This window comes from Lepidothrix coronata, unplaced genomic scaffold, assembly GCF_001604755.1.
Source record: "Lepidothrix coronata isolate B3197 unplaced genomic scaffold, Lepidothrix_coronata-1.0 Scaffold6, whole genome shotgun sequence".
In the NCBI taxonomy this organism is placed as follows: domain Eukaryota; kingdom Metazoa; phylum Chordata; class Aves; order Passeriformes; family Pipridae; genus Lepidothrix; species Lepidothrix coronata.
The window spans coordinates 3,263,529-3,291,074 of NW_016690186.1; the positions used below are offsets into that span (position 1 = coordinate 3,263,529).

The 27,546-nt window shown below is 40.3% G+C and overlaps 1 protein-coding gene across 1 annotated transcript in view; it reads right to left on the minus strand.

Annotated features, from left to right (window-relative positions):
• LOC108505113 (chloride channel protein C-like) overlaps positions 1-27,546 on the minus strand; it is an 86,965-nt gene that overhangs the window by 32,020 nt on the left and 27,399 nt on the right. Inside the window, 1 exon segment of the mRNA XM_017830812.1 lies at positions 11,158-11,324. Coding sequence (XP_017686301.1) covers positions 11,158-11,324 — 167 coding nt within the window.

Below are 27,546 nucleotides of genomic sequence, written 5' to 3' on the forward strand. Positions count from 1 at the left end.
TGCTATTGGTGTGCTTTTGTTCAATTAGCTCTATTGAAAATCACTCTTCAGTGGAACTTTGCATGGCAGACCAGGCCTATGACTCCTTGCTGTCTCTATATTAGTTGAACACTAAACTGAGTAAGAAACCCTTATGGTTAAATCAGGAGCCAAAATTTTGCAGGGTTCAGACTCCCTTCAGTATATCTACAAATATTTACATTGACCGTAAGACAACAAGCTCCCCAGCATTCCCTGGTCCTGGCTCCCTCAAAATCCTTAAATGAGAGGACATTTAGCTATTCAGTCTAAAGGCCTTTTGATAGTACAGAACTTACTGGGAAATATGTTGCTTGGGTTAGTTGAATGTTAGCTCTGTTGCTTATTTCCCAGAGAAGATTTGAAAGTTATATATGTTTAGCAACTACTGTACACAAAAGAAAAATGGATTTCCATGAGGTCTCATAATCTGCTGGGAAACTATCTCTAATGCTTGAAAAATTGCAGAATAAAAAAGAAACAAAGAAAACAGATAAGAAAGCCTTTATGTTTTGGAAAAGAGATGGATTGGGGCAAGGAGGGCAAGGAGAAACAGGGAACATGTAGAATGTTTGGTGGGTTTCTGCCAAGAGTTCACTTCTCTGTTCCTTCACCTTTCTGTTCCTTCATTCTTATTAAGTTTTTCCCACCATCATCATCAGTATAAAATACTATTAAGTTAGAAAAACAGCAGTTTCTACCCAGTTTATATAGATGCAGTTGTTTATTCAAGGGCATTTAGCTACAAATAAATGAATTAGGTTGTGCATGACACCTTGGGGTAAACAGGTAAAGGATTGTGGAAGTGGATCTACATGCTTGAATTATACAAACAGTAATATAAACACCACAGCCTCAACTCACCACATGCAAAACCTGCTCTCAGCCCTTACACATATATCAACAGCACTTCAAGTCCAACACGAGGTGCTGCACCATGGCCTTGAAGATTGGTATCCGGAGGACATGACCTCTAAAAGACTACATATGGCGGAAACATGAGAGATCCGAAATGGCTTCTCACCTCAGTCATGGGGATTCTGAACCTTCATCTGGGACCTTTAGCATCCCCTCCCTTTAGCATCCAGGGGGCCAGGAGCAAACGCCCTCCTGCTGAGGCTGCTCAGTTGAATGGTCAGGAGAGGAGGATCCCTGCAAGCAATGCCTAGCCAGCTCTAGAGAGAGAATATATATGAATGTGTATAAATGTACACAGAGAGAAAGAGCCAACAACAGATTAGCTCTCTTGATATCTAACAGGCTAACCCTGGAACATACTACTAATTATTACTGTATTAAGAATGGCAATGATTCAGCTATCCTTGTATTTTCCAAATTATTATCTAAGCCTGTACTAATCTTTTGCAAAAACAAGCGTGTTACATCTGCCCCGGCATTATAACCAACCAGATGCAAAGAAGTAATTTCTCAAAATTACACCAGCACAAGCTATCTAAATTCAAGGAAACGTTTCAAACAAACTTCCACAGGACTGGAGAAAAGAGAAGTGAGGAAAGGAAGTAAATTGAGCACTAAAATAAATGTCTTGTGATCTTGCTTATAACCAAACAGGAAAATGCATCTTCTCTGGATAGAGCATTGTAGAGCAATTTCCAAGGTAAATTCACAAACTCTTGTCATTTGAATGCAATGACATAATGAGTTTCTCCCAAATCGATGCCAAAAAATTTAATCCAAACTGGAAAAAAAAAAAAGAGGAAACCTCCTATGAGACAGCTTTTATAAAAGCTTCATTCAGGGCTCCACCCTTATGTACTGTACCAGCCACCTTAGCTTTTCCACTCTCTCTGGTCCAAGAAAGCACTGACTAGTACATTAAAAATGTTTGGGAATGGACAGTGACAGCAGTATATGTTTTAATAATCAGGCACAGATTATCAGATGACCTTTAAATCAAAATGGGGTACAGAAATTTAGGTCTAATAGATTGCAAACCAAGTAAACTAAAGTAATACAGATGGAAAAAAAATATGAAAAATATTTCAGATTTCTCAGTCCCTCCAAGAATCAGGCACTTTCTAGTGGAAAAGTGGAAAAGTGTAGTTGGGTTATTAAAACATGACATTAGTTACTTGGAGATAGAGATTATAACCTGTTCCCAGTCCAGTAAATAGAAGCATTTGACACTTTTAACCAGGATTTCAAGCAAAAGCACTTCTCCTTTCAGCGGTACAATCAACTTCATTTGGAAAGGCATTTAATCCCTCAAACTTCAGTATTCCCCTTTCCATAACAAATCAATCCCTCTTCTTACAGGCCCAGGAATATCTTCTCACAGGCACATTTGGAACCATAATTAATTTTTCATAAAAATAATGTAAGCTACAAATTTCTACAAACATGCATAATTTTAAAAAAAAATTCTTTAACTAAGCCCCTTGCTTTCTACATACCATCCATGTGCAGCATGTGTTTTTTCCTCAGTTATGACTTATGGCAAGGACTCTCCACTACAAGTGCAGCACGTGTTAAAAATGAGACCATGAATGCTGGTATTACTTTCTGCTCTTCCAGGCAATAAGCTGCTGTCTCTCTGCACCTGACAGTGTATTTATAGTGAAATGCAGTCAACATATACACCCACAGCTGGGAATGAATTTTGGGGGTGTGTGACTTGCTCTTTCTTTCTCCTTTCTTCTTTCTCCCCAACACCAGGACTCAGCTTCCTCTGTTTTCTTCTGTCTAATGTCACTTTCATCTCCCATTCACCTACTGTCACAACTCCACATATTGAGTGGCACCAGCTAATAAAACTATGCTTGTTGCTTTATGGCTTTTTGGGTAACTACTCCACTGTAGCCTTTTTCTTTTTTTTGCCTTACTTCCACTGTGGCTCTACATACACAGTGTACTGAAGAAAAAAATCTCCCTTGTGATTGTGTGAAATAACATTTAACAGCTTCACAAAACTGATACTATTTCTAAAAAGGGATTTTCATTTCTCAAACATGCTGAAATTCATTGAACTATTTGGTGCCATCTGTTTCTTCCTTTAAATAAATGTTTCCATCATGGCAACCACTATGACAAGCTACCAATATTTATGAGGATGTAGCAACACTCACAGGAACAGAAAAAGTGACATATATGTGAACAGCAAAGAGAATCCACTTCAGATTAAGGTGAACTTGGAAGGAATACCTAGTGCCAGAATGAGGATGATATCCTTACATGTAACTCAGGAACACTGAGGTATAACTATTACATCAATGGATGTCTGTATTCCCATATCCAGCAAAGACCCTCAGGGGATTTCAGCCTGCTTAGAGTCAGACCCACCATTTCTTGAATGAGTTCAAACAGTTGTTCAATGACATCTTCATGAGATCAGCCGCACAGCTGGCTTTCTGGTGAGGTTGGCTGGCTTTAAGTGGAAACTGTCAGTATCTGCCAAATGGTGGCCAGACACCAGAACAGACTTTCTAATTAGTGGAATACCCCATCTGATGGCTGGATGTGATTTGTCTGTGTATGTATGTGCATGTTCCACCTGTGTGCTACCACATCTGAGGGCTGCGGTGACGCCCATACAGGCAGCTTGTCGTCCCAGGTGAACGAGAAGGGAGTCAGTCAGTCTCCTTCTCACTGGGCCAGCAGAAGCCATTTCAAGTTTCTCACAGCTGAAAATCACTGTGTGCAGGTTTTACGTAAGGGCCTGTTGGAGCCGGAGCGGCTCGTTTGCTGCCCACCAGTGAGCTGTGAAACACAGGTTATTAGTTCCAGATGCTGCTTCAGCGCCTTGCCTTCTGCAGAAAGTGTGCAGAAGTCACTTCTTTTGGTTTCACGGGGCACCCCAGAAATGGAAAACACCACCAAAAGTCACTGTGGATTTATTATTCCTCCCTCAACACCAGGCAGAAAGTCTTGTCCATGAACTGAAGAGATCTCTGTTACACTCACTATGGACCTTACAGTTGATTCACGACGGACCTCACAGCAAGAACCAGAACCACATATTAAGTTCCAATCCATTGTCACTGCATGTCCAATACATGTAACAGGTGTGCCTATCCCATGACAGTCCCATTCACACTCTAAGAGGGACCTTGCTTTGGACAGGAAAGAGAAGTGCCTTGTGACAGAAACCAGAGGAACACAACAGCTGCTTCAAAACTCACTATATTTGATCTACCTGTTCATGTCTCCAAACTTTCACCCTAAGGTTTTGACCAACTGCACCAAACCTTTCAAACTTCTTATAAGTTTGTTTCTCTTAAAAATATCACTACAGGAAAGTAATTTTTCTTGCCGCTTCTGAATTACAATAAAAGCAAATCCTGTAGCTGCATCTATCTGACATTTATGGTACAACACTCACTTGTAAATTCAAACCATTTTCTTCTTACCACACTGCAATTACAATCAGTACATAATCTTGGTAGAACTCACCATTTTCATTTTGCATATTTGGGGGCAGGGGCAATCCAGCTTTAATTGTTCATGAAACAAATGGGGCAACAGAGAAGCTGAGCCTGCAGTTTTCAGACATATCAGAAAATATAATTTCCTAGAGCCTGAACATTCCAGTGTAAAACGTTTTGGGCTCATGGAAAGGTAATTGTGAAAATATACAGGCCCTGTGTAAACATAAAGTATTTACGAGGTCCTTCAAGGATTTCTATCTGACAGATTTTTGGCTTGTCTTCACTATCCTAGTATTCATCCTTCTATTGTATATACTGGTAATGAGGACTGCAGTAACTACCAATACACTTCCAAGTGCAGTAGGTCAGCAGTGAGCTATTACTCAGCCTCCAGCCTTTTCTATCAAAGGAGAGTGGTGCTGGCCAGGTCTCCATGATCCCTCATCTTGGCCAGCTCCACACTTGTTCCTCATCCTGCAACTCCAAACCTGGAGAGCACAGCACCAGCTCCAGCTGTCATCCTGGATATTTTAGGAAAGGGACTGGCTAAGTTTGGGAAAGGTTTATTTTAGGTTGGAGGAAAGGTTATATCTGGTGGTATTTACTGTAGCATGGGAAAAACAATTTATTTGTTCAGAATCTGATCTAAAAATAAACAGTAATGCAACCAGAATCTTGGTCTTCTTTGTATGGTTTCACCAATCTAAATAAATAAAGTCATTTTGATTCATGTAGTACCTTTAAGTAGTAGCTTCATTAAATAGGTAAAATTAGAGCAGGTAAAAAATTGTCTTCTAGGCTTCTCAAAAAATTTTGCGTTTATATAAGGCATTTTGTTTAAGACACTGACAATACTTGGAAAGAGACTCTGAAAGCCACTTGAAGTATATAGGCACTTTTTTCTCTCCTGTAACTGAGAAGATTGAAAAATGAATTGGTCTGGCCAAAGCAACACAAGGAAATGGGGCAGATCTAAAACCAGAACTCCTGCTTCCCTCCATATAGTCTTTCTCCTCCTGTCTCATCTGAATATTCATAATAATAAAGATTTGCATATGACTTTTTTCCTATGAGACATTATTCAGATTTGGACACTGAAATCACTTCATACTAAATTTGAAATTTTGGGTTGAAATTTAACAGTAGAAAAGTCTGAGAAAATAGTGCCTCTGGTCTCTGAGGATTAAGGCTGAAAAGGCCCATTGTTTCATCTTTGTCGATCATTCAGTGTCACTGAGTCTTGCTTTTCCCCAAAATCATATAAAGAGAGAGAATCAGCTCTCCTGAAAACTACAGAGCAAGCTGGCATCAGCCTCCTGCTAGGTTGAGATTGTGAAGGGAGACAGGCTGGACTGTCCCAGAGAGAGCTGTGGGAGCTGCTGCAGGGACAGGAGGGAGCAATGAGTCTTTTCACCCATCCCGCACAGGCACCACCAACACCACATTGAAAACAAGGCAAGGCTGTGCCACTGGTCTTCCACCTACATAAAGTGGCACCTGGCTCTGCCGTAGTATTTTTGTCAGTGATCGTTTCCACTGTTCATGGCTCCCACAGCTGCTTCTCAGCTAAAACTCAAAATCCAGCACAGGAGAATAGGCAAAAAAAAGGGACTAAAAATGGTTCTTTGCCATGTTTTCTTAAACCTGACATAGAGGCAACTTAAAGCCCAAACGTGATTTTAATAATTCTAACCCACATCTCAACACCTTCCCTCCGTCTTTTCTGTGGCAGCCAGGGTTTTCCCCATACAAAGCATGGCCTTGTTACAGCCCCTTTTTCCTTTGTACAGGCAGAACCGGATCCAGCTTCCACCACAAGCACTCTACAAAAGATGGGCTGGATGCCCTCTGATGCAAGTATATTGCCAAGTCCACCCTCTAATGATGTCTCTCGGGATGAAAGCGCCAAGCAGCCATGAAACACACTGGCTTCTCAAAGAGGCAAGACAGGATGTACCACATGGTGAGTTGTCTTTGAATGATCACTTGTGTCAGCAAGATGAGAAGGGAATCTTTTAGCACAGTAGTTGCTAGCCTAGGCCCAAACCAAAAGTACCATCCCCAAAGTCTGGTGATTTTCAAAATCCAAAGCCTCATCTAAAAAAAAATCACTAATTACCCCCAAATTTAATTACAGGCCAAACCAGGACCTTGGAACCCAAATAACCCTCAAACTTGGGTTGGCTCAAATTCTGGATCCAATGTCTGTGGTGTGGGCTAAGGCAAAGCTAAAAGGGAGAAAAAAAAAAAATTAGCCATGCTCCATGGATCTTTAATACAGGGCCACCTCTGATGCACTTTAGAAAAATATAATGAGACCACTATAATATATATTCCAGCCAAAATTCTTGGCTCCCAAAACCAGCTTTATATGGTATGCAATAGAGAAACACCCAGGAGACACTATAAGAACTTTGACAAGGCTAATATTAAGCTAGAACAAAACAGAACTACTGGCACCAACTCCACTCAGCTCTTAAGTAAACTTGTCCCATTAAAAAGTAGCCTCTAAGATATTTTCTCTCTGAAGTGTATAGTAGCTTATAAAAAGCAGGAAGGGTTGCCAAGTCATAGATGTGTTCAAGTACTCCTTACCCTCATTAAAGAACATTCCCTGGCAGCCAGCAGCTTTGAGTGTTCCAGAGAACCAGATTTTATAAGGGGGGTGTTTACAGTGGTGTGCAATGTAGCTGGAAATCACAGTCCACTGTAGCAGCCCTGTACTAGATACAGCTGTGCTTGGAGCCTTATCACCCAGAGCACAGAATAAAACAGGCAGGGTGATCAATGAGGTTCCAAAAACATAGTGAGTATTAAGAAAATAAATCTCAAGCCTTCCTGCTCCATAGGAAGCAGAGCATCCAGAGATGCCAGTGCCTATATATAAATTAGGCAGTGAAATACCACTGAGGACCCAGGTCTCACTTCCACCAATTTTGTATATAACACTATTTACAGAGATGGCTTCAGAGTCAGCATGTACATAATGTAGCTTCTTAATGTACCCATTGACTTCTACAGCAGTTAGGAGTTAAATTCCTTTGTGGAGCTGGTCCTTAATGCTGCCCCCACCTTGTTCATCTAACATCTATTTTCACTTCTCCATTCAGTGTCTAACACATCTTATGCCTGGGGATGTTATCCAGCCATGTAACAGGAATCAACAAAATTATCATATACAGAAGGTCTTTCCATTCTTAACATCAATGAAGAACTGGGAAAGGGAAGATCCACACTTTCTCTCTAACAGTATAAGTGCTGAGGACATAAAAATATGTGTTCTCTTAAGTCTCCTTTTTCCTCTCTCATTTTTCCTCTCTGCACTGTTTTCCAAAGACTTCTCAGTTTCAGTTGAAGAAGGATCCCAATTTATGTGGCATTTCTATGGCACTTAAGCAAGCTCTTAGTTATCTGAATCTTTCATTCTGCATACACAAATAAAATTTATCACCTGTTTATAAATATATGCTAGCTACCAGTTCCCACACAGCTGACCCCTGTCCTGTTATGATTTGGGGAATCCAGCAATGCACAGTTTATACATTTTGTGATCTTTCAGAATAATACTCAACAAAGGGGATGAAAAACCCAGCACAAACATAACTGTGTCACCTAATGCTTTCCCAGAGCAAACTCTCAACCAAGCTGACACAACAGAAAGAGGACAGTCTCTGCAAAACGATGTCTGGGTATAGGTATTTGAAGATAAAAATACTCCCAAAGTGTAGCAAATAAGCGTAACATAAAAACAGCAGAGCCTTATATACACTGGGTGGTCACTCTGAGATAAAAGAAAGATTAAAGAAGCAAACAGGCAGGCTCCCACAGCATCTTATTAGCTGCAGGATCAGAGAGGAAAAAAAAAAAGAAATCTTGGTTTGCAGGAAAAACACGTGGAAAGAAAAGTCATTGCCAGGCACCTTTCTGTAGAATTTCTGCTGAAGAACTTCTGTTCAAGTTTCGAGGATGCTCAGAAAAGTGATGAGGAAACAAAGGTAAGGAAACATGTAAAGAGACTAATTTTTTTTTTAACTGTCTTGTTTAATCTGTGTATTTCTCATGCTAGGTAAAGCAATAAGATCTTGGTTTGGGAATTCTTACAAAGACTGCATGTTAGGCTTCATAATTAATTTCAATTATAGCAGTTTTTACTTTAAGAGACAGACTATAAATCCAGACTTCCCTTGAGTCAATATTCAGGGTTTGGGATGCCCAATCTATAAGAGATCAAGGGATCAGTCCAAATCCCAGAAGTCTAAGATGGCTGAATGGTGACGCTTCATTTGTTTAACAAATGAAGGATTAACAAATGTTTGGATAGCAATGTAACAGAGTATCCAAGAAGTGTGTTGAAGAGACCAGTGTCATAGAATCATAGAATCACAGAAGCTTTTGGGCCGGAAGGAACCTTAAAGATCATCTAGTTTCAACCCTTCTGCCATGGGCAGGGACACCTTTCACAAGACCAGGTTGCTCAAAGCCCCATCTGACCTGGCTCGGTTATGTCCAACCTAACCTATCATCTTTGAGTTTAAAACTGTTCCCAGTTATCATATCATTACAGGCTCTGATAAAAAGTCTTTCTCCATCTTTCCTATAAGCCCCTTTAAGTATTGAAAAGCTGTAATAAGGTCTCCCCAGAGTCTTTTTTTCCAGTTGAACAACAACAACTCTTTCAGCATTTCTTCACAGGAGAGGTGTTCCAGCCATCTGATCATTTTTTTAGACCTCCTCTGACCCACTCCAATAGATCCATGTCTTTCTTGTACTGAGGACCCCACAGCTGGATACGGTGTGCCAGGTGGGGTCTCTTAGGGGCAGAGTAAAGGGAGAGAACCACTTTCCTCAACCTGTTGGTCACACTTCTTTTCATGCAGCCCCGGATACAATTGGTTTTCTGGGCTGCAATTATACGTTGCCAGCTCATATCTAATTTTTTTTGTCTACCAATATCCCCAGTTCTGGAGGGCTGCTCTTAGTCCATTCATTACCTTGTCTCTAGTGATCCCGGTGACTGCCCCAGCGGAGGGGCAGGACCTTGTGGAATTTCATGAGGTTCAAAATGGCCCACTCCTCCAGCCTGTCAAGGTCCCTGTGGATGGCCTCCTTTGCCTCAAGCATATCAATGGCACTACTCAGCTTTGTGCCATCCGCAAACTTGCTGAGGGTACAGTCTCACTGTCTATGTCATTAATAAGGATATGGAACAGTACCAGTCCCAGTATGGACTCCTGAGAGTTACCACTTGTTACTAATCTCCATTTGGACATTGGGCCATTGTCTGCAACTCTTTGGATGCAGCCAAACAGCTAATTCCTTATCCATCAAACATTCCATCCAACAAATCCCTACCTCTCCAAATTAGTTAAAAGTCCCTTCAATACAGGATTGTATTGAAGACCTTGCAGAAGTCAGTGGATGATACCCATAGCTCTTCCCTTGTCCAGTAATGCAGTCACTATCGTAGAAGGCCACTAGATGAGTCAGGTATAATTTCCCCTTTGTGAAGCCATATTGGGTGTCTCAAATCACTTCCCTATCTTCCAAATGCCTTGACACACCTTCCAACAGGACCTGTTCCATGATCTTACTGGGCACAAAGGTGAGGCTGGGTGGTTGGTAGTTGCTGGGGTCTGCCATTTTATCCTTTTTAAAAAATGGGTGTGAAGTTTCCCTTTTTCCAGTCACTGAAGACTTCACCTGACTGTCATGACTTTTTAAATATAATGAAGAGCAGCTTAGCAACTACATCTGCTACTTCATATATGTATCAGCCTATTCAGACTATGTCTAAGCAGATTTAGACTAAACCTTGGCAGCCTGTAAAGTATCTTTACCAAGTTGTGATACTACATTTTGCTTTAGAGTATTGGTATAGTCTGACCAAGTTATCCAGAAACTTTCTTTAATGCGTTTGGAGAGAAAAAATAAAGGAGTGGGAGGAAAACAAAATTATATATATATATATATATATATATATATATATATATATATATATATTTGTAACAAACGTGGGTAAAGCCCTTCCCAAATCTTCATTCACAAAGCCTAGCCATGATGATAGATAGATAGATAGATAGATAGATANGATGATAGATAGATAGATAGATAGATAGATAGATAGATAGATAGATAGATAGATAGATAGATAGATATGTCGTTCAAGTGAATACGACCTCACTCTGAACTAGGAAAGCAGTTATAATTCTTTCCATGGGCTTGTCATCTAATTGGAATACCATGGGAAACTTTATGGCTTCTTCACCTCTGTTTTATCTGCCATGGTACATATAGAAATCACCCATAATGTCACAGATTCTTCTTATTTCCTCCTACCACATCCTGGCAATTTTTCCTCTCATTATAAATACAGTTAGATTATACCTACCATTCAATGGGCCTTTTAAAAGCTTTCAGATATGGCTACATTTAGAAGAAAGTGTGAACAGTCACCAATATTTTGTTCTTCTAAAGGGTCATTTGAATCCAAGAGATTGTCAGTAGACCTCAATACTGGGAGAAAAGACAGCTGAAGTGTTCTGCTTTGGCTGTGGATATATACTATTCAAATATAAATTTGAAGAGAAAGGGAGTCTCTTTTGTTCTACTTTTACAGCATATCCCACCATGAGGAAGTTGTTCAGGATCCTTTTAGTCCTTTTTCCTCTAAGCTCTGCATTTCAGAGAACCCATACAGCCTCTGTGAAGAACATGAGAGAGAAAATTTGAGGATCAGCAACATGAGAGACCTCACCATTTTACTCTGTAATGAGCAAAAGATACCACATCCAAGTAGGGAATGCATTTCAGCTTCAGGAGGGAACTGTACAGGGATATGTTGAACAAGTCAATAACCACCTTGGCCACCGTGACAGCCAGCATTTTCAGTAGTAAGGACTGGACATCATTTGTGATCTCTACCTAAGGAGAAAACAGAACAAAGGACTTTCCCACTGAAAGGGGAAGAGTATTCCCCCTCCATCCTAGGGATAGGTAATCAGTCAACACTTCCACTAGAGAGTCTTGGCTGATGCAGTAACAGCTCCCCCTCCCATCCCTATCATCTTGAAGTGCAACATTTACATTAAAACTCACATCTGATTCCCATATTTCAGGTGGCTTGTGATAATTTTGATGTATCAGAGAAGGGAAAGTAGAGATGGAGTAGCCAGATTGCTTAAAATAGCTTGGCATTGTGACAAATACTAAAAAATGCAAACAAATCCAAATACTTTTTCTTTTTTGCTGAGGTCAGGAGATATAATATTGTTTTCCCATACTTCTGCTTCCTGACAGAACAAGCTCCTTGTACAAACACTGTCTTGAAGGATGCCAGAAAAGGGATGAAGCAGCTTTCAACAGAAGTCCAGCTCAGGAGATCAAGCAGCAGGAACATCAGTTACCATGCAGGGCAATGTTTGGCAGTGCAAGGCATGGTGCAGGCATCCCTGTCCCTATGATCACAAATCCATGAATTGGCACTGGAGCACTAGTTTTAGAAAATAATAGGCACAAATGATGGTATCTCACCTAAAACATCTTTCCTGAGTATACTTGTCCTTTCTCCCTGTGTAGTGAGGGTATAGTCAGATGAGTGGAAAAGTATGTAGCATGTTTTAGTACTTTATTCTCCTTGAGCTAATTGTTTTACCTCTGTGGTTGGCTACAACCACCATAATAACTAAGCGCAAAGGTAGACCAAGTTCACCTGACCTACTACTGCAAATATCTAACAGGTGTGGTAGCAGTGACTTAACAAAGTACACCAGTACAATTGCCTTTGAATAAAGGATTCAGAGTGAATTCTCCTACAAAAAACAGAGAGCAAAGTGAATGCAGTTAATGTTGTTTATGCTCAACTCACAATAAAGTCAAACATTTTTCATGGTGAAAATGACTGCACAGAAATATTCCCTTTACGATACCTTACTAAGACTTTTTAGTAAAAACTGATGTCTCCTTTCACATCCCACTATTTCCTCTATCATTGCATCCTATTAAAAAGCTACATTCTTTAGCAATTACCCTGGGACTAAATGAAAATTTTCCTCATAAGACTAAGAGGCTTTTGAATAGAATTTTTTCTCCAATTCAAAGTGAATCACAGCACATGGCCATTTAATAGACCTCATTAGTTTGAGATTGTTAAGTACTCCAAGTATCTACATTCAAAGAATGCCAATAAACACATTTCTTCATGATAAGCTGCAGCAAATGTATCCAGACTTACATTTTAACCCTCGTTCTGTCTCTGTTCTGGGTTGGGAAAGATAACATTCAGGATGATTTACAGCATATCCCAACAAGGGACTCATATGGCATAGTTAGCCATGTATGACAGGGTCATGCAACTGTCCTTTCTGCTTAGACATAGCCAGGGATTTCTAATAACACGACAGCATTCTTTGAATGTCTCTTTAAACCTAGCATTCAACTGTTTTATTTAAAACAGGAACATGTCAGTTAAAAGGAAAACAGCAACTGTGGGATTTTAAGAATTACTTCATCATATCTGCTGCAACTCATTCACACAGATGGATACTCCTTTATTATGGATTCCTTCTAAGGTTTTTTAAAGTATCTTGCTACAGGGAACTCTTCCACAATAAAACCAATATTAAAAGTTAATATAAAAACACTCTAAAAAGCTATAAAAGCACTCTGAAACTCTAAATATAAAAACTTTTGAAACTTGAAAAACATTCTCTAAAACACACTCTGTCTAAAAAACACTCTCAAGTGATTGTTTTAACTACACAGAATATCTTCAGAACAGCAAAAACCAGCAAGAACCAGTCTTGCTTTCAAGTCACCTCTTCTTGGTTTTCATCCTATTTTATCCCTTCCTCCTACCCTTCTGTCCTCTAGGAGGAACAGTAAAGCTGACCTGGCCCAGATCGTCATTATTGTTGGAAACATTCAGCAGCATTTTACACCTGCAACTGAGAAACCTTCAGGCTTGTGCTGATTTTCCTCAGCCCTGCAGCCTTCCTGAGTGCTGGCATCTGGGGGCAGGATGGCTCCTCTTTACAACAGCTCACTGAATGCTCAGAGCAAGTGCCTCTGGGTTCAGCACTGGACTTCACTTCCTCCAAGAGTTAATGCCTGTTGAGCAGAAATGCTGTTTATCTTTGGCAGGCTAGTATGGCTGAGGTCATTTTTAAAAAGACAGGTTAAAAGCATTTGGAGCAATATCTTTTGTGTGTAAGTAAATTTAAACTTGGGCCAAAATAGAGCTGGTGGAGCTGGGCTGAACTCTCACTACAGATGGAAACTGGAGAGGCAACTTCTGTGAAAGGAAATTTTCTTGGAAATAGGCAATACTGGAGTGAAAACACAAAGCAAATCTGCAGATGACGTAGAAATCAACGATATATTTGAAGCGTAAGCATAAAAAAGAGATAAAATCATTTATAAAATTCCAAGAAAACCTTCCATGAAAATTTAACCCATTATGTGATCTTAAAGTGAAGTTGTACACTAATTATAGATCGAGTTATTTATGAAGCCAAGCCTAATGAAAAAGTCTTATTAAAAAATTAACTTGATTTCACATCTAGGTTCTTAAAGAGCTAGAGAAAATCTTATTTCCTTCTTACTGGGGGTTCTCAAGTTGTGAGGGAACATTTATTAGGCATAAAAGCATATCAAAAACTAGAATTAACTCGAGAGATCACATAAGAAATGCTGGGGAAGGGAATTGCAACAAAGAAAGATTCACACACAAAAGATGCAGTCACTCATATATTGAAAAGAAAAAGTATGCTGCTCTTAGTGCTGAAGAAGAAAGAATTCATCAAAACCTGCAGCTAAAACCTCAGTCTATTAATGACAAGGATGATGGCAATTCAGCAGCAAAGTTCTCCTTAGGGTATCTTGACAAAAATCAAGAAAGAACAAGTTAATCCAAGAACTGTGATAGATTCAAGTCATCTTATATAAACATATGGACAGGCATGAACCTACACACACATATATGTACTCTTCAGAGGGCTTTATTAGTATTCCGTGGTTAGAGAAGGGCCATCTGCTCCCTGCTGGGAGAGACAAAGTGCAGAGCCTCGGGACTCGGCTGCATGAGGAAGTTCATGCTTCGTGAGCTTGGGTGTGAATTTACTGCATATTAGCTACTCTGCACTAACTGCCCATTTGGGTACCCTTGGTGCCTGGAAAGTGAAAAACAGCATACTTCACCTTCAAAAAGGAGCCCACCTAACTCACACAAAAGTACTCTTAAAGCTAACCTGCACAAAAGCACTCTTAGTAAGTACTAGAATCATTCACCAAGGGAATTAATGCCAAGTAACTAGCAGGCTGTAAATTTACACTGAAGCTCCCTGCATGCTAATTCTCCCAGCAGACAGGTCCTTGTGAGCCCAGAACAGCAGCCAAGCAAGCTCAGCCACAGTCCAGCACCATCAGGAGCCCATGTGGTCCAGGGCTGCAGGCTTATGCAGCCTCTCCTTTAAAAACACCTATGTGTTCAAACCAGTTCCTGAAGAATCTCAGAAAGGAACAAGCTATACAGAGTATTATAGAGGGAGAGATAAAATATGGGTGGCAAAAGCAGAGAAAGAAGAGGGGGAAGTTAGGGGCAGCCATCAAATGCCTGCAACTCTTCAGCCATTAAACGTGATGTTTCATTTATCGATACTTGTTCCAAGACTGAATTGTAGGGGCTGCTCTTTAGAACGCAGTTTACTCTCTGTGCATATTGCCAGATTTTTTTTCAGTTTCTTTTGGTCCTGTGGGTGAGGCAGGCTGTGCCAAAAATGTCTTTGCCCAGGGCACCCGCCTATGCAAAGCCAGCAGCACTAATAGGCACTGGAAGCACTCGGCGCTGACACTTCATACATCAGCAGCCTAGTAAACTGTACCTATTTTTTTCAATATTCTCTCTATATACAAAATCTAGAAAAATGTCGTTTACACACAGAGAGACTACAATTTATTTATCAGCACAGTTATTCAAACCTCTTTAAACATCTTCTTTGTCACCGGAGGCACTTTTCAACAACCCCCATGGTCCTTAGTTTCTCAGGCCTCCACATCATTATAATCTATTAGGCACCTTCATGTTAGCTCTGTTTTATTATATAACACATAATTATGCATTTCATTAACAGCATCACCAGGCACAGTACATCAAAGGGAGAAAGGCAGCTGCCCAGGAAATTTAAAAAGATGCAGTTTACCTAAAGCTCACTGTTAAAAAACCTCCCCCACTTACAGTTAAATTTCAACACATTCCAAAGATTTTACTCCAGCTCAGAGAACAATGTCCAAACAACCTCATTAGATACAAGGCTGCTGATACAGTGAATATTCCGTGAACCCTTGATATTTCCAATAATGTAAAAGAAAAAATCATCAATCAGCTACATAGTGCAAAACAATTTTCTTTCTTCTACTGCAGCCTACAGTGACAAATGCAGAAGTGTCTATCAAAAATAGAAAAAAATACATTTATTTTGTAATCTAATTAATTTCTCAAGATTTGTTCAAATAGAAGAGCTGTCTGAACAAAGAAAAAACCAAAATCTTCTTCCATCACATGGTATAAAAACCATCACCCTTGGAAGAAGCGAACTCCCCAGAAGAAATAATTTTGTCATTCTTCACAAGGTTATGCACACTAAACTGAAAGGCCTGGAATTAGGAAAAAAATTGGGAAAAAAATGAAGTAGCTGCTGGACAAAGGTACAAGACAGCACGCTTGAGAGTGAGTTTAAAAAGGAGGTGGATGGGAAGTGAAATCTTGGTATTAACAGTCAGATCAAATAGTTTTGGAGTTGAGGCTGCAGCTGTCACAATACACCAGCTCTGAGCACAGTTTCTCAGTCTCCACGCCACCAGATTTTGTGGAAGAGTACACATGGCCCCAGGAACGCACCTTTCATTTCTCTCACATGCAACTAGAACTTCCCTCAGTTGAAATTTTTGCTACTATTGATTAAAGACACCAAGAAAAGATTGTTCACAGTCAACAGAACATTTCCAGAGAGTGGAGGGCAGAAAACTTTTGATCATTCTTTTCCTGGAGCAAATGTGCACAGGGTTGCAAGCTAATCACTTCATGTAAAGAATGGAAGAAGACAACAATTCCCTACTCACAGAAGTAAAAGAACTGTTCATGCAGCTTTCTTGAAAACAGGAGTTTATGAAAGTAATGTCTCCCAGAATTAAGTAACATATATTGTCACAGCCATTTCATAACAATGCAGATCTGCATTTCAATTTCTTTAATCTCTGGATTGTCATCTGCTAGCCCTCAGAAACCTGTGCTTTGGAACACTTAAGTCACTTTAATTGCCACTTAATAATGTCCTGACAAACTATGAATTGAAATGCCTTTATCATGGTCCACTATTTCCATCTGGAATTATGCCAAAAGAGGCACCTTCTTCACATATCGATCCAGCTGAATACTCCCTTCCTGAACTTGCATTAATCTCTCCCTTTAAAACTAAGTGAAAAATATTCTTTTCCTGTGCACTTCACCTTTAAACAAATTCTTTATAGTCCCAGAACTACATTCATTAACTCAACTCACTTTACTGTGTCTCCTTATCACTCACCACCATCACCGCTGGAAATTTTTGGAAAAGTGGGATGCTGCAATACAGTAAACATAAATCTCCTAAAAAGGCACGATTGTCATGCTAGCCCCAAAAAGTTACGCACTCAAGTTCCCTCACCCTGCTGAAAATGATTATTTCTTTCAGCCTGAGGCACATGAAGCTGTGCATCACACTCTACAAAGGGCGGCACACCCAGCATAGGTTCACTGTGAGGACATGCGTCCTGCCAAACCCCAGTGCCAGGAGAATTGCACAATTAGTGGGATTCTTCCTCTTCCAGAGCTCTACCCCGTTAACTATTCCATGCCTTCACAAGGAGTAGGCAGCCTCTAGTACCCTAGAGCTTAATTGCTGCCAAGACAGAGGATGAAAAAATCTTAGCACACGGCACATACTCTTTAAGCAAAGTAGCTCCAATTAATCGCACTGGTGCACCACTTCTTAATTTACCTTAATTCTTCATATTAAGTGAGCTTTTGTCATGATTTTCTCTGATGTGAATTTAAATATTTTTCTGAATTTTTCTGAAGCCAACCTGTGAGTTTTTCTGAAGCATTATGTTGATGATTTCCTTGGTAGAAGACAGAAGATTTTTTTTCTAGTTCCAAGACCTACTACAGCAGCAGGACATTGATTACTATAGAGAACATAGAAATACCCAGCACAGCCAAGTAATCCCTGGAAACGTATCAAATTCCTTTGAGCCTCAGTCCTTGGGAACTTGATGGAAAATGCTATGCAAATGTTTGATCTCTTGTTTTAGTCCCCCAAGGCCTATAAATACACCTGTTTTGACAGATCGCTGCAATGGATGAAAGTGATATCGGAAACAGTATTGGTGATACCAGTGACTCTTGCCAAGATCCCCTGGAAAGATATCTATCAGTGACTTTTTCTGTAATCTGGCTCTTCATCTTACATATACAGCAGACATGAAACCCTGAAAGGAGGTTTCAAAGCTGTCTAAATCAGTGTCAGGAAGGTAACACTGGTGCGTGTTGTGTCAAGTGAACCTTCTATTAACAAAAAAAGCAGCATTGTGTATGTGCCCAAACATTCAGCAGGCTCACATATTACATCTTTTCAAAACAAGCACTGTACTGTATAATAACCCAGCCAAGCAACCTTATACTTTTTTAACACACAGTATTGCAGAATGCTTTAAATTATGATTCATGACCATTTTTTAAAAGTAAGATAGACAACAGCAGTGAATCTGTCATATTAAGTGATGCTAAAACCAACACCTCCAGAATGACACAATTCTTGTGGTCCCAACTCCTGAGGTCTATAAAAGGCTGGAGAAGAAAGAGCCACTTGAATACAGACAGCTGCAGACTGAAGCTATTTGATAAACACTATGGCACAGGCTGAGAACTTCATTTCAGGTCTAACTTCAGTAGGAGATTATACCTTGAATAACAGAACAGAAACCTTACAAAATCTTGCTGTTATCGAAACGAACATAGGTATTCATTCACTGAGCCACCAGTTTCTTAAAGAAGTGCATTACAAAATCTGACGTTCTGAAACTGTTCCCCATCCCCTTCTCCATGAGAATAGTTTCACTTATTTCATTTTCCAGACAAGCTACTGCCAAAAAACACACAGTGCTCTTCCCCTAGTTGGAGTAAATTCAACAGAAAATAGTAGGATCTAATGTATTTAACAGTTTGCTGATTATGCATTGTTACTCCAATTATTTTGGGATTAATTTGAATAAGACTAGAATTAGTACAACACTACTCTGTATCTCTGCTTATTTGTAAAAAGGTTGCAATCAGGTTCTGAAATAATGTTAAACGTACAATTTGAACACATTAGCTCCTTCTGACAGGCAGTGGAAGCAGAGTGAACACTTACCCTGTTAAGATAGCTTGAAGATTTTGAAAAACTGTTTTGACTAGGTTTAAATGCTTCATTAGAAAAAAAATCAGGCAGCTTAGTAACAGAAAGTTAGGCCCTGTCAAAACAACTTCTGTGAACCATCTCAGGTGTAATCAAAAACGGTAAGTGAGCCCTAAACTATTTAAGTGTGACGGGCTGATGCATTAAACAGCCTAGCACTGGGAAGAACCTGCCAAATTAATTTCCAAATAATTATGCACTTCCTCTGCCTGCTTTGAAGGAAACATGGTGCGAAAAATCTTGAATACTATACATATTCCCCAGCTTCTGCAAAAGATTTTCCTTTCCCCACCAAAATCAGATAGAAAAGCAGCCATGTGGCATTCTCTCCTGGGGAGTTAAAATGAAGACTGTGGCCATGGGGAGAATCCAAAGGCTAAATTCAGTATTGAGTAATCCTGCTGGAATAACAGTACTTAAAGCATCTAATTTTAAACTATTTTTAAGCATCTAAGGAGAGAAGAATTTGAACTTGGCTGTTGGGTGGGCACATACGCCTTCCTGCCCTTTTGGTAAGGACTCTATAACACATGCCTTATTTACCATCAGAGCAAAAAAACCGCTCCCTGATCCAGACCATGTACATGTGTACTCATTCTAAAGCAAGGGTCAAAATCTTCTCTCATCTATGCCAATGTATCACAAGAGATGCTGACAGGATCTATCATGCATTTTCTGTACTGCATTTTCACACAGCAGTGGTTCTCTTGGCAGAGAGAATGCTGCTTATCATTTTCTCTCCGTCTTTGCCCCAGGAACCCAATGTCCCTTTCACGCCCTTCCATCTTGAGCAAGTCAGAGGAAGGCACAATCAGTAATCTCTCAAGGTCTGCATTGCCAAAGTGTGCTGTGAGGATGTATTCATTTTTTACAGCCAGTTCTCTCCCTTGTCTTCGTCTGTTCCCTCCCAAGTATTGCATACACTCTGCTAAACAAGTGGGAGAAAGGGAAAAGTATGACTCAAGTCTTCCAAATAAATTCTCTTTACTTTGACAAAGGGTCAGGCTGAGGAACAGGGTGAAATGGGAGCAGTATAACCAGAGTAATCTGAGGTCAACCTTCATGCTCGTATGATCTGAAGTGCCAGACAACTCCACTCCAACTATTTGCACAGTCTATGCAATTTCATCCTTTCTAAAGTCAGACACTGCTGTTTCACAAGTTGCACCAGCAACTACAGAAATCACATGCTGCTGCATAACTCACCAACGAACAACAGCCTGGGTGGCCACTGCCAATTTGGGGTGTTGGTGGGGTATTCCTTTAGAGATGCAAGAAAGCAGCTCAGGTCTGACTCTGCAAGCTTGCCTGAGGCGCAGCCAATAAGGCACTGAAGAGTTTTTCTGTCATCACTCTCTGACATTTCAAAATGAGAGAAGAGCCATCGTTATGACAGGTTCCACTGGGTACCATTTTTGCTCCACTTTTCTGCAATGCTTCTACTTCTTCATGTGCTTTCATTGCTTCCCCTTGGTACCTTCCTCTGTTCAGTCTTGTTCATGAGAGCATGGTGTTCACCGTCACCACCATGTATGTTCTGGATCCAGTCTTATTCCTCTTCCAAAAAAACCAGAGGACACGTTGAAACTGAAGCAACAAAACATGTCATTCTGCCCATGTTAAGCAGAGGGCGGGCCATGGTCTTCCTTAGGGATTTACCTCTCTCAGGAGAGAGGTAAACCTACAGTAGGAGCCTCCTTCCCACCAACAGACCATGGCCAGCCCAGCAGCTGCTGGGTTGTGTAACCACTTGCTCCTGTTTCAGCAGGGTCCAATAATTAAATGGGGATCTCTGGACCCAAGCCCCCATTCATTAGAACATCCGGTTACATGGGGGTTTAATTCAAAATGATTATAAAACCCTCAGACCGGGGAGGAAAAAAAAATAGAGAGATAGGCTTATTGTGGTAGCTTTCATCCCAGAGATAAATCATTTTCTCAAAATTTGGAAAAAAACCACTATTGGCAGCATTAGGAAGGTTTTAAAGTTAAAAATATAACAAGAATTAATGGTTTTCATGACAATGTAACTGAAAAATGTCTTTAATTTAGAAACAAATTAAATTTGGCAAAGAATTAGTACATAAGACAGCCCTATTGCATTTTGTACTTTAAAAAAATTGAAAACAGATAAGATACTGTGAATTAAAAATAACTTCTGCAAATTAAATTCCCATGAACTTTCACTAAGGTTTGTGTTACATGTCCCAAATGTACAGTTGTATGTTGGAATACACTAGATCCCTTTATTTATAAAATACCTTTAAAGCTACTGAAAGCTACAGCCAGAAAAATGACTATATAAAAATGCTATCTTCTCGAATTACAACTTAATTTCCAATGTGTGTATTTAAAACAGAGATGCAGTCTCAGTTTCAATATTTCAGATGCATAACTGAACTTTCTAAAAGTTCAATGCCAATTGAATCCATGTTGAATTCAGTCGTGTCCGTTTATTTTACTGATAAAACCTGCTACCAAAGCTGACACAGCTATATTAGAGATAGAGCTGGATTCTCTTCTAATTTAGGAATTACCTACAGGCTAACCAACCGTCCCACAGTTGTAGTTCTTTAGAGATGATGAATACAGGAATCAGAGGGGACTTGTTCTGACTTTCTTGGGTTGGGTTCACAAGGCTACTATCCAGAAAGAAAAAAAGGGGTTTCTTTGGCTTTTCCCTACAAGCATACATTTCTTACGGAATGTTCCATTGACCTGACAAATTGCTTATCATCCCTACAGAGCAGTATCTTTTAGGTTAAAACCCAAGAAGCTTTCATTTGGAATGCTATATTGTCATCTCTTGCAAATTTTAAATTTGGATTTGCCTTGGCCTCTCAGATTAAACTACACCTCCCACGATGCACCTCCCCCTCCTTCCTTGAACATACCAAGAAAGTTTCTTTACTGTTTCATGGGAAACATTTCATTCCTTAAAGGAAAATGATAACATGAAACAACCAAGTTTTATAGCAAGACATTTTAAATATTTTTTCTTTATTTCTGTTTTTCAGATGTTCAGTTTTTTGATGAAATGTTCAAGGTTTTTGTAAAAACAAATCTGAAGGCCTCATTTTCAGACAAAAATAGAGGAGAAGTAAACTTTTTGAAATCATTCTAGCCAGGGTGGTGGTGAGAAAACGAGCTCTTGCAGACTACCATGTTTATAGTCACTCCAACTACAAAGGTATTTTATTGCATTTGACCATAGAATCATATTAATCTTATTTGACCATAAGATCTTTCCTAAGAACAAGAAATTCATGTATTTCAAATCAGCCTGTTCGGCCTGTTCTATGCCAAAAACATACTCAGCACTCAGATAAATATTCTCCTCACACCACAGCAAACTATAATCCTTATCAAGGAAAGGATCGCACTTTGGATGGCACTATGAGTTTGGAAGGAAACTCCCTTCTCTTCAAGTAGCCAGATCTAACACCATGTTTTATGGCCCAAAAACAAGACTGGTTTTTTTTAAGACCAGAAGGACCAATTAAATAATTTAATTTGACATCTTGCAAAATATCCTGCTTCCTGTAATCACTCATGCCATAAGACCTGCCCTGAAAAGCTGTCATGGACCAAGATCCAATAGTCTCCATATTCTGAAGCTCACAGTACAACTATGCAGCAGCTCGAGCCCTGTCACTTTGGGGTCAGCTTCTACTCTATTTGGAAAGAACATCAGGTACACAAGCCCAGCTTTGTGCTAGCACTCACTTTTTTCACTTAATAATTTACCCAAAAAAAGTATGACAAACTAGGTAGAAACTATGAATTACAGAAAGACACCTACAGTCTAGTTGGTGTTTTAAAGTCAGATATTTAAGGGGTATTTTTATTGCTTCCTTTATGGAATCACAGAATGGTTTCTGTTGGAAGGGACCTTAAAGATCACCTAGTTCCAACCCCCCCACCATGGGCAGGAAGACCTTCCACTAGACAGGATTGCTCAAATCCCCATCCAGCCTGGCCTTGGCCCTTCTCTTACCAGAGCAAGATCTAAGAAGACAGCAAGCACATGAATAAGTGTCACGTAAGGCATAGTTTGCACTGAAAACTTTTTGCACCTCTAAGTCCTGCCAGCTCTGCCAGAGCACCTCCTGGAGTAACATCCAGCTCCCTTTGCAGGCTCTCCTCATTGCCTACATAACAGTCACAGGCATTTATATACCAGAGCAGGACAAACCATTTCATACTGTGAGCTGCTTTAATCCTTAGTTTCCAGCTCAAGGAGAAGAGGGAAAAGCAGAAGGTCGAGGCAGCAGAAACAGCCACCACCCAAATGGTAGTGGAGGCTGCTTGAGGCAAAAGGGCACTATGTGTCACACAGTGAGGAATAATGAGGTCTACCTTCTCAGGGAGACCTTCCCCTGCTAGCAGCCAAGTATAACAGCGAGAGGTAATGGGGGCAGCAGGCAGCTGGAACCGAGAACTGAAGACATGTCATTCCTGTTCTGACAGAAATGCAAAATATCACAGGAAAAGCAGTTCACTGGGCAACCCAGCATTTCTACTAAAACAGTCTCTACTTCTAAAACAACCAAGACCCAAACACAGCAGCTGGCAGTCCAGTCCATGGCTCTCCACCACTACAGAAGAGGAACCTGAAGTGAAAAACAACACTACTCTCAGCATGCTGAAAGGCACAGCTACACAGACTTCTGCTGGCATCCCACTAGTCAAGAAGAAATCATAGAATTTACACCCACTAACATTTACATTTAATCCAAGAGTGATACATATCACAATTTTGTTGCCCAGTTAATGTACAATTTATCCATCTTCACCTGCAGATTAGAGCTATCATCAATTAGATCAGGCCTCACTGAAAAGAAATTTGATTTAAATCAATGAGAATTCCTGCACCCCCTGCTCTTTAGCAGGAACAGAGAAAAGCAATGTCATGAGCAGCCAGGATTGTTTTCACTGTTAGGTCTTCAATCACCAAGGAAAATTCAGAATTCATATTTGTGTCAGCATTTTCAAAAACATCCTTTGTGCTTGCATCATCCTTTCTGCAAATGGTTTCAAATGCAGCATCCTGCATCCTACAACCACTAAGGAACACAGCTCTCTTGTGAAAAACTTGCGCTGGTACCAGGCAGATTTGACATCTATTTAAGAAGTCTTGTGCTATTTTTCTAACATCTTGTATCACCATTCTGCTTTTCTTATAACTTCTCTCTAGTTATCTGGATTGGGTGGTTGTCTATGCTGTATTCTCACATCACACTTGTAAAACAACGTGTGTCTGTCACATCTACAGCCCCCATCTAAGGGCCCACAGCCAACGCTCTACTGAAATTTCCTGTGAAAGGACTTAAGCTTCTTGAGAGTCAGTTTCTCAGAGAAAATGAGAAGGGTAACCCCAGAATTTGCAACAATACATCCTGCCTATAATTTCAGGTAAGTACGTTTCACCTAAAATAGAAGTACTGAAGGAATACGCAGACAGAGAAGAGGTTAGGATTTAGTTGTTACTACCTGCTGATACAGTTATTTTATTGCACTTATTCAAGATGACCTGTAATACTGCTGTGAAGCATTTTAGAAGTATACATTACAAAATATTTGCAGATGACACTAAGCTGGGGGGAGTGCCGATCAGCTGGAAGGCAGGAGGGCTCTGCAGAGGGACCTGGATAGGTTGGAGAGTTGGGCTGATTCCAACGGGATGAGGTTCAACAAGGCCAAGCACTCGGTCCTGCACTTTGGCCACAACAACCCCCTGCAGCACTACAGGCTGGGGACAGAGTGGCTGGAGAGCAGCCAGACAGAAAGGGACCTGGGAGTTTGGATTGACAGGAAGCTGAACATGAGCCAGCAGTGTGCCCAGGTGGCCAAGAAGGCCAATGGCATCCTGGCCTGTATCAGGAACAGCGTGGCCAGCAGGTCCAAGGAAGTGATTCTTCCCCTGTACTCAGCACTGGTGAGGCCACTCCTGGAGTGCTGTGTCCAGTTCTGGGCCCCTCAGTTCAGGAAGGATATTGAGGTGCTGGAGCAGGTCCAGAGGAGGGCAACTAGGCTGGTGAAGGGACTCAAGCACAAGTCCTATGAGAAGAAGCTGAGGGAGCTGGGGCTGTTCAGCCTGGAGAAGAGGAGGCTCAGGGGAGACCTCATCACTCTCTACAACTCCCCAAAAGGAGGTTGTAGCCAGGTGGGGGTTGGTCTCTTTTCCCAGGCAGCTATCAGCAAGACAAGAGGGCATGGTCTCAAGTTGTGCCAGGGGAGGTTTAGGTTAGATATTAGAAATAATTTCTTTACAGAGAGGGTGGTCAGACATTAGAATGGGCTGCCCAGGGAAGTAGTTCTCCATCCCTGGAGATTTTTAAAAAGAGACTGGATGTGGCACTTAGTGCCATGGTCTAGCAACCACAGCGGTAGTGGATCAAGGGTTGGATTTGATGATCTCGGAGGTCCCTTCCAACCCACCTGATTCTATGATTCTATGATTCTAAATGAGGTATTCAAATTATGGAAAAAAAAATGTTCATTTTTGTTTCTTAATGGAACGTGTATAACAAATATAGTAGATTTCCTAACTATAGGACAGTGGTCACTTACAGCAGTGTAGTTTATTATATACAATGCTCTGCCAGCATACCTGTCTTGACATAGGCATTAAAGAACAGAAAGCACAAACAAATCTCATGTCTGAGTCTTCAATGCCATCTTAAGAACCAGACAATTTTACATACAGCTTATTATTTCTGCCATATTGCAGACTCAGAAAGACATCAACAAGCAACTTTTCATTATGTTCTGAACCCCCATCAGATGGTCATATTAATTCAGGACCAACATCATGCCCATTAGCACAACCTATTCATTCACAGCAGCCACACCTACCATTAGCAAGAGACTCTGGGACAGACCTTGGGTGATTCAATCCCCTAAGAAGATTTCCTTTTGGTTTATATAATGACATTGCATTTCCCTTTCCAAATCCTAAGGAAAACTCTATTTTCTCCTTTAGTCTACATTTGTCAAAAGGCTGGTATTTCAGTGTTTCACACTCAAAGGAGTGTCGTGAGTTTAAACCTTTTCAGAATTAATTGCATTCCTCATGTCCATCAGAAGAGATTTCTCGAAGAAATAATTTAGGCCAATAAACTGATATTCTGCTTTAATTCTGTTTGAACAGAACAGGCAAGAAAGGAGTTGAGAGTCAGGGTTATTTTCTGTCATGTGTAATAGAAAGAAAGACAATTCATGGGACAAAGGATCCAAATTGGTGCAAATCAAGCTTCTTTCAGCTTGCACACAAGGGCATCAACAGTACTGTACAAGAACACTAATACTAGGCTAGCCTAGAACACTAATATATATATATATTATATATATTTTTATATAGAACACTAATACTGAGCCAGCTTTCCTCTTTAACACTTGTGAGGCATTGTTATTGAGAATCAAAAATAAAAGAATGATAAAAACACAGAATTAGCCAGAGAGCAAACACACTGTAGGAAAATGCTATTCCTCTTCCACATCTAGAGCACCCCTAGTCCTGCAAGCTCAGGATACATGACACTTAAAAGACGTGGGAGACAGAAAGCTGTGGGAAGGCAAGTCATAAGGCTATTCCTTGTACTTGCCAAAGAAAATGTCACCACATCTACTGTTTGCCACAAAGAGCTGAGGATGAGGGTCAAATGTCAGCATGGGGGGTAGAAACTGGCAGCCAAGAAAGAAGAGGTGGGCAGATGCCTGTGGGGTCTGCCATGAGAAAAAAAAAGCATCTTACAAACCTGTTCACTACAAGTCCCGCATTCATAACTGTTTCCAAATGGAAGGCTGTGAAAAGCCAAAGCAAACATTCTCAATTCTTTTTGAACCCATCACACAATATAGGAAAAATATGTGCATTTTATGGTTTGAGGGCACAACCTTTTAATTATGTGTTTGCATTGTCATGTCCAAGACCTTTTTTCTCCCCAAAAATTAATATTTCCTCAAGCAATGCAGCTATTTATCTTGGATGAACATGAATTGAAACAGAATCTGCCTCTGCAGAGAGAGGGACAGAAGAGTTAGAACATGACACCTAGGGGAATTCAGAACACACTGCAACACAATCCTCATCATTTTTCCAGTGCCTTTTCAACTCAATTTCCTCCAGTTCTCTTAAGAGTTTCCAGCTATTGTTTTGCATATGCTGTATGTGCACGACCACAGAGGCACTTTGAAAACAGAGTATAAATGCAGGTAATGGGGCAGGTAGGGAGAAACTGAAGCAAATAAAATGCAAGAATTTTCTCTGTACTAGAGCTGAATGAAAAGCAGTTCTGTCATCCAAGACCAGCAAGTGTTCTGGCACATAATCACCTCTCACTTCTCTGTGATAAAACTCAGCCTCATGATCTAAGGAAGATGTCAATCAACTGCTTTTGCCACTAACAACTTATAGGTGCAGAAAGACCGCAAAGTAATGGTTTACAAATGATATTTAAATTAAAATATATTGAGCCATTGCAAGAAAATTCAGGCCTACTTTGGAAAAGACATTACATTTAGTCATAATTGGGGCTCTCAAAAAACTTACATCTAGTGTTCAAGCATCGACTTTCCCCCCCTTCAAGTCTTAAAGACTTGAAGGCCAACAACTGGCCAACAATTCATACAGTAACTTCCAAAAGATGCAT